The 7730-nt window shown below is 44.1% G+C and overlaps 1 protein-coding gene across 6 annotated transcripts in view; it reads right to left on the bottom strand.

Annotated features, from left to right (window-relative positions):
* Nucleotides 1–2813: 2813 nt before the first annotated feature.
* The window catches only part of WEE2 (WEE1 homolog 2), a 22989-nt gene continuing 18072 nt past the window's right edge, over nucleotides 2814–7730 (bottom strand). For 5 of the 6 annotated variants that reach the window (XM_019544672.1, XM_019544669.1, XM_019544670.1 and 2 more), the window contains exons 10-12: nucleotides 5468–5638; nucleotides 5226–5368; nucleotides 2814–4200 (exon numbers count right to left, since the gene is read on the bottom strand). In XM_019544672.1, coding sequence (XP_019400217.1) covers nucleotides 4041–4200; nucleotides 5226–5368; nucleotides 5468–5638 — 474 coding nt within the window. In that variant the 3' untranslated portion in view covers nucleotides 2814–4040. The remainder of the gene's footprint in view (nucleotides 4201–5225; nucleotides 5369–5467; nucleotides 5639–7730) is intronic. The other variant, XM_019544673.1, reaches the window with a different exon arrangement.

The raw sequence follows: 7730 nt of genomic DNA on the forward strand, positions 1-7730 counted from the left end.
GTTAAGGGCAGACAGGCACCTAGGACTGCAATTCTTAACCAGGGGCTGTGGCCTGCTGGGGCACCCCAGGGTTGCCATGCCGCCTCAGCACTGCAGGGTTTTCAAGCATGATACACAAGACCAACTCAGCAGTTTCACACAGGAATTCAGAGACTTCCACCCATTCTGCCATACCCTGGGCTTCTGTGGAGTTCTTGAAGAACATAAGGCCTGCCACTTCCTGGGTCAGACTATAGATCCATCTGGCCCAGTCTTTTGTCTCAGGATGCTGAAAGGGAGAGTGAAATGGGTATGACCAGGGTTTTTTCCCCCACTATTCCTCTCACTTGCAGCCTCCAGCATTTAAGGTCTAGAAAGTTCCAATTTAGAGGCTGCATCTCCAACTTGTGCACTCAATAGCTACTGGTGCCCCTTTCCTCCCAGAATTTGTCCAATCCCTTTCTGAACCTTGACTAAGATGTTGGCTTCTGCAACATCTGGTGGCAACAAGTTCCACACCTCAATTACACGCTGTGTGAAAAAAAAACAACTTCCTTTTGTTAGGGGTTATAAAATGAAAATAGTAGGTAGCAAGTTTAAACCTAGTTCTTACACTGAGAGTAAATAATAAAAATCTCAATTTCCTTCCTCTTCACCATTTACCGTTTTGTAAACTTTTATCATGTTCCCCCTTAAGCATCTCCTTTCTAAACTGAACAGGCCTAGCCTCTAGTTTCTTCTCATATGGAAACCCCTTCATGCCACTAACCATTTTTGTTGCCCTTCCCTGGACTTTCTACTTCCAAAAAAAAGCAAGCAAAAGCTCAGAGCTAGCCTTTCCTGAGGGGGAAAAGTCTATCAATGTTAAGTACCACTGATCTAGGATGAAATAGCAGAGCAAGGAGACACCCTAAGTAAACCTCAAGTGCTGCCCAGAAATGGGTAACCTTTCTTCCATCAGAGCACATGTGGAGCTGCCAGTTGTCAGTCTTTGTCAGTGTGTGCTACAAAGCAGACTGGAAGGAATGGGTGGGACATGAATGTTGAGGCATATTCATTTTAACAAGGCAACGCTACAACTCATCTACAATCATAGTCCATCTCTAGCAGGTATAATTCTCAGGCCAAAAAGAGGCTACACTTAATGTCAGCCATTTTATTAGTTCTTTTCAATTTGGTTATTCGTAGAACAAATATATCCAGTAACTTAATTTCCCCTCAGTTTTTATAATGGTTCAATTTTCTGTATTTTTTTTTCAGCCAATAAAGGACAAAGTACTCACAAAATTTGTTCTTCTTTTCAGGTGTAAAAGAAAAGAGAGAGACCTTAGCACATCAGTTCTCAACGTTTTTTAGACTTGAGGCACTCTGGCACTTGGGATCCTCCTCAGCAAATGCCAACTCCTAGTTTCCCTTTGTCGTTTGACAATGGAAGAATAATATTGCAATTCTTCTATTGCAAAAAAACTCCAAGATCACAACAGGTCTGAATACTTTTCACACTATAGATTTTTATTTTAATTCTGTGGGATTACCTGGTTAATCATATTTGCACACCAAATAGTGCCAACATTGCACACATAGTACCCTGTTGCACTGTCCCTACTTGAGAATCACTGCCCTAGCATAGCAGTTGCCAATGAAAATTAACTTTGAAGAGTATGGCATTTTTCTTTTGATAACAGCCTTTATTTTTTCCATTAAGTGGTGAAAGGCTTGATCATTTTCATGAGATTCTATTTTGAAAAGAAGTCAGGCTTGGTTATCAAGTTTCTAAGCCACTGTACTATTGTAAGTAACTACAGGGTAACAACTTTAGAACCTTCCTCTCTCAGTAGTTTACTGAACTTCGCTTTCTTTTGTATGGATTCCTTGTTGAACTGCACAGGGTTGTAGCAGCACAACTGTCAAGTACATGTAAAACAATACAGGTTGTTCGTTTGTTTTTTTTCCTTCTGGGGCAGGGAGAGGAAAGAGGGAAGTGGAACTCTGCTACATCAACTTTAAGTCATTTTATTCAAGGCCCTCCTCTTGATTGTGCTTCTTGGAAACCAATAAATATGGGCAGCTTTAACAGATCTGGTAAGAGAGTGAACTCAAATCCCCTCCTTCATTACAAAGTCTTTTTTACCTATTTGTTTCATTTTTAAAGAGAGTAGGCACTTCAGGCTAGGCTTTGATTTTAGTGTGCTCCACCAATACGGAGCACTGTAAATCAAAAACAATTTTAACTTTAAAGGAGATGCCAGCTTTCTGAACAAGCTAGTAAAAATATGCCCAATTCTTATAGTTTCTAGAGTTGGAAGGAACGAGTGCTGGGATCATAAAACTTCAGACAGATATCCATCCAACCCCCTCTTGAAGACCCCCAAAGTAGGGGAGAGCACCACCTCCCTTGGGAGCCCATTCCAGAGCCTGAGAGCCCTAACAGGCCCCCCTATATCAAGCCTGAACCTGCTCTTGAGTACTTCCCTTGGGAAACTATTCACTAAAATTGCTTATAATCTTGGAGTTAATTGATTAGCTCTGATTTCATTCAGTTCTATACTCTGCAGCCTCAGTATTGAGGGAGAAAAATCACAGATGCCAGGTGTCAGTGAGCAACTGAAAGGGGTCTTTTTTTGGCCTGGAACATAGAAGAAGATCAAGTCTTTTCTTCATGTACGCAATCTAATGAATGAGAAGTAAATAACTAGAGAGGAATTGAGCTAAGAAATACTGCCATCTCATGCTCAACACACTTTTAAGCTTTTAGTACTTTGCCTGACCAATTTTTCTTAAGTTGCCCCACAAAAAAAATCCAAACACCATTGTCTTCAATAAAAGGAAAGATTAAAAGAAGTCTTTATTTGCATGTTCCACTTCCACAATGAAGGAGCAAGGACTCAACAGCTTATATTCACTTCTAGCTGCTAGACAGCATTAGGTTTTAAAATTCCATAAGATCCAAAAGTAGTTAAAATTGTTGAGGGCTAAGAATTTTCTTCTCTATATTCTACTGCCCTAGTCAGTGCTCAAACTCCCTGGGATTTGGACAGGAAGATATTTAGTAAGAAATATGAGGAAGTTACACTTAAAGGGGGATGAGATTAAATTTTATTTTTAATATTTAGACACTGTACATGCACAGTTCCCAAAACTGAAGATTCTAAAAGTTATTTGCATTTTCCTCTCCTCTTAGTCAAAAATCCAAGCCTTGCAATTAGGCAGTTGTTCTAACTCAGCAGAAGGGAAAGTGGCTAGAGACATCCACCCATTGCAACATTAAAAATGTATATCAGCTGTTCCATATTGGTCTAGAAACCCTCACAAATAAGAACAAAGATGAGATTCCTAGGGCTGGCAACCAAACTGTGCAGTACTTAAACTTTGTGCAAAGAAAAAAAAAAAGTTTCTTTACATTCTGCAAGAAAAAGTAGCCCTAGTTCAGCTGAAACTAAAATATGTTGTGTTGCCGCCTTGCCTCCTCCTCCCCTCAGTGGAATGCCACTTATTTCATTCCAAACAGATCTCTAGTCCCTCTGAACTTTTTAGGGACAAGTTTGTCTCCAAGCTAAAAACATACTTTGACTGGGTAGTATGCTGAACCCCCTCAGCTCCAACAGGCCATGTTTGTTGTTCACCCAGAGCTCAAGATGCTCTCTCCTACTTACACAACCAATACCCGTTTACATTGATATTTTGGCCCTCCAACTACTAGGCCACAAGAAAGGTCTTTCGAGATAGTTTTGCTGGACATAGGAGGCTATGGAAAGTAAGTACCAGGGAATTTCTATTGTTTGCTCTGGAATCTCAGAGCCTTACAGGTCTAGAATACAAATCAAGATACTCACTTGTACCAGAAGCAACTAGTTCAAGAGGGACAAGACTGCAGGCATTGCAATTAAGTTGCACACAGAAGGGAACAAACTGGTCACTTCTCCAACCATGACAGCATAAATCTCCCGTGAGCAATGGGGTCAGCAGAAATACTACAGGAGTGTTAGCAGGGTGCGTTTGTTCATGTGGACCTTCTGCTTTCATAGCAATGTTCAGTAACCTAAGCAGTCACACTGAGGTTTTTAGTAACCTCCCCATGTAAAACTGAGCGAGCGACAATTCTTCCCTCCCACCAAGCGCTTGTTTTTCTCTCTGGAGGCAGTTTCGCACTCTTTTAGTCTGGCACATCCTAAAGATTGCTCCTTCCTGAAGGTCTGAGCAAGACGTGCTGCTCTCAGTTCCCTAAGAAAAAGGAGGGAGAGAAATCCCATCATGTCACAGCTACAAAGTCACATATAAACTAACCTTAACTTGCCTATCATAGGAAACAAATGACAAAACCCCCCCAAAAAAACAATACCCTGGCAGAATTCTGATCTTTGTCCCGAGCATTAACTTACAGCACAACTTAAAGCTTCTACCCCTATTAAAGAAGTTAGGTTGTTGCCACCTGTTTTCATGTTCCATATTAAACTGGATTTCTCAGTCTGTCGTCATTAATACCAAGTATCTCCCATTTCATTTCCTTTTCTATTCAGCTACTTGTAGGTTAGCAGGTTGGAATAATCCTGTGACATAATAAGCATGTTTCCCTATCCTGTATTAAATTTAGTCAGAACTCCAAGCACTAGATTCCATTTGTGGAAGCTACTTGTTGTCCCTATATCCAGAATGTGCACGCCTTCTTGCCTGTAGTAAAGAGGAGGAGGAGCTTAGCTTGGGAGTGGGGAAGGGGAAAATATAGTGGTATTATTTTTAAGATGAATGGCGCATGAGTCAGAGCTGACCCAATTCTACAACTACAGCCTTAGCAGAATGCTGCTGGGATCCGTAGCAACTGAAAGGGGACAAGAGAAATGGGATCTGCACTTGCAGTTAGGACTTTCCCCTGGGCTGGGCCATGCTACCAGTTCAGCATTGATTTCTCACCCTGTCACCGATTCATTACTGTAGACAACAGCTTCTTCCCAAGTAGACAGGGTATAGGTCAGCAAGTCGCTTGACTTTAGGCGAATAATCACTTGCAGCTTCATTACTGTGCTGAATTGCTGCTTCCTTAATGCTACTGGTAAATTACAGCCATATCCTACAAACCTCCTCCCTGAACTTGTGCACCCAGTAATCAGACTCATTAGATTTACAAATGGTTGGTCTTGGATATCACCACCTCAGACTTAAACAGAGGCAGTAACTGTTATGATATCAAGACAAGAGGTTCCTTGTACTGTTTAGGGGTGGCCCTCCCCCTTTAGGCCAAAGGCCCATACCTTTCCAGCATGGCAGTTTTAAACTTCTCCACGTTTAGCTGCTTCTGGAGCTGCGCAGCTTTTCCAAGAGAGGGACGGAGAATTGGATGCTTAGTAAGAGCCGTGGCAGATGGCCTTGTAACTGGGTCAGGGTGAATCATGAGCTAGGACAGGAAGTGAAGGAGTTCAAGTTTAGGGTTTTTCATTACCAGCTGCTACTTGCCAGCATTTCCCTCCTTCATATTGCATCTGGAAGCACTCACCTTGAGCAGTTCAAGAAAGACACGCGAGAGCTTCTGAGGGATTAATGGAAGGTTGCCTTTCCGGATGTGGTGCCACATGGTATCGTTACAAGGTAGGGGTTCAGCCCCTGCTGCCAGAGCTATTGTTAAGGCAAGGGCAAAGACGTCTGCTTTTGGCAGATAGCAATATTGCTGTGGACAGAAAATAGCAGATCACCCATACAATCCAGGATTGGGCACAATCATATAATACTTTGGTAAGCTAAAATTAAGGGTAGTAGTTCCTAAAATATACGTACATGGAGCTACTTTCACTATCCCACCCATTACTGCTTTTGAATAAAGCATTGAGTGGGGGGAATGGCAATATGAGAAGTTTCCATTTTACCATATTAATTAGTATTGACAAGTTGTACACAGACATGTCTTCCAAACCTTAAAAGAACTTCCAGGCTTTATCTGCGGAAGTGATATCAAGATGGCTAGAGGACTCCCTAGTGAATCTACGCCTCTAGCCCTCAATGTAGTAGTGACTACTGCTGGATAGCTTGGCCTATTTGTTCACTTGAATTAAAACAAATCAACCTGTCATGCTTTGGTTGGATTCAGGAATAAAAGATGTAAATAACCATAATGGGGCAGGTCCAAAACTGCATCAAAGCCACTGAAAGAGTCAGCAGATTGTTTATTTACCAACATTTTGTCGTGGGATGAATCCCATGACTGGGCAGTTAGCATTAGGGGCTATTGGCTTTTCAGGCGGGATAGAGAAGGAAGGAAAGGCAGGGGTGTGGTGCTCTATGTCAAGGAGCAATACATATCCTCTGCCAGCAAAATGGGGTCAGAGGAGGGGCAAGCTGGGTGCTCTGGGTCAAGATACCAGGGGGCCGTGGAGAGAGGGATTTAACGGGTGGGGTCTACTACAGACCCCCCAACCAAGGGGAGGAGCTGGGCCGGGAATTTTCAGGCCAGCTTGCAGAGGCACTTAAGGCAAGGGATGTAGTTGTCATGGGTGACTTCAAATTACCCAGACATCTGCTGGGAGGAACAGTCAGCCAGGTCGGACCATTCCAGGAGGTTTCTGGCCAAGATACAGGACCTCCACTTAATTCAGGAGGTGCACAGTCCAGCCAGAGGAAGTGCCTTGTTGGACCTGGTCCTCGCCACAAGCGATGACCTGGTAAAGGGGTCTCCAGGTCCTTGACCACCTGGGTGATAGCGATCATCGCTTGCTGGAGTTTACCATCCAGCGCAGGGTGTCAAGGGCCAGCAGCGAGTCAGTAGCCCTAGACTTCAAGAGGGCCAACTTCAACAAGTTGAGATTAGTGGGAGAGGCACTGGGGTTCTCAAGGGCAGGGGAACTCAGTGCCCAAGATGAGTGGTCGTTCCTTAAGGAGACGATAGGGTCCAAGGGGTGACCATCCCAACAAAAAACAAGGGGGGCAGGAGTGCCCGAAAGCCCCCGACTCGCTAAGGGCATCCAGGAATGCCCGATTGCCAAAAAGGCGGTGTACACCCGGTGGAAGGGGGGTGCTATCTCCAAAGAGGAGTATACCTCCTCTGCTCGGGCCTGTAGGGGGGCTGTCAGGAAAGCTAAGGCAGACATAGAGCTAGGACTTGCATCCAACATCAAAGATAACTAAAAGTCCTTTTTCAAATATATAGGGAGGATGAAGAAAGCACCAGGAAATGTGGGGCCCCTGCAAGATCCTCTGGACAATCTGGTGGTTGCACCAGAGGAGAAAACAGACCTCTTTAACCAATTCTTCACCTCTGTTTTCTAGGGCAGGAACCAGGACTTCCCCACCATGATGCAAGACAGACTCGAGGGGAACGCCTCCAGACCTCAGGCTGGGGAGAACCAGGTTAGAGAGCTTCTGGAGGGGCTGGATGTGTTCAAATCAGTGGGTCCAGATGCTCTCCACCCCAGGATGTTGAGGGAGCTAGCTGGAGTTATTGCAGGTCCCTTGGCATGGCTTTACAAGTGCTCATGGTGCTCAGGCCAGGTGCCAAATGATTGGAAGGTAGCCAACGTGGTCCCCATCTTTAAAAAAGGGAGGAGGGAGGACCCAGGCAACTATAGGCCCGTCAGGGAAACTGTTTGAGAAGATCATCATGGAGCACATCTGTGATGGGCCGGCTTCAGGGATGATGCTCAAGGGCAACCAGCATGGTTTCATTAGGGGCAAGTCATGTCAGACCAACCTGATTGCCTTTTATGATCAGGTCACAAAAGCCTTGGATGCAGGTGTTGCTGTGGATGTAGTCTTTCTGGACTTCAGCA

Source organism: Crocodylus porosus, unplaced genomic scaffold (genome assembly GCF_001723895.1).
Source record: "Crocodylus porosus isolate Cpor-Errol unplaced genomic scaffold, CroPor_comp1, whole genome shotgun sequence".
NCBI classification, from domain to species: Eukaryota; Metazoa; Chordata; order Crocodylia; family Crocodylidae; genus Crocodylus; species Crocodylus porosus.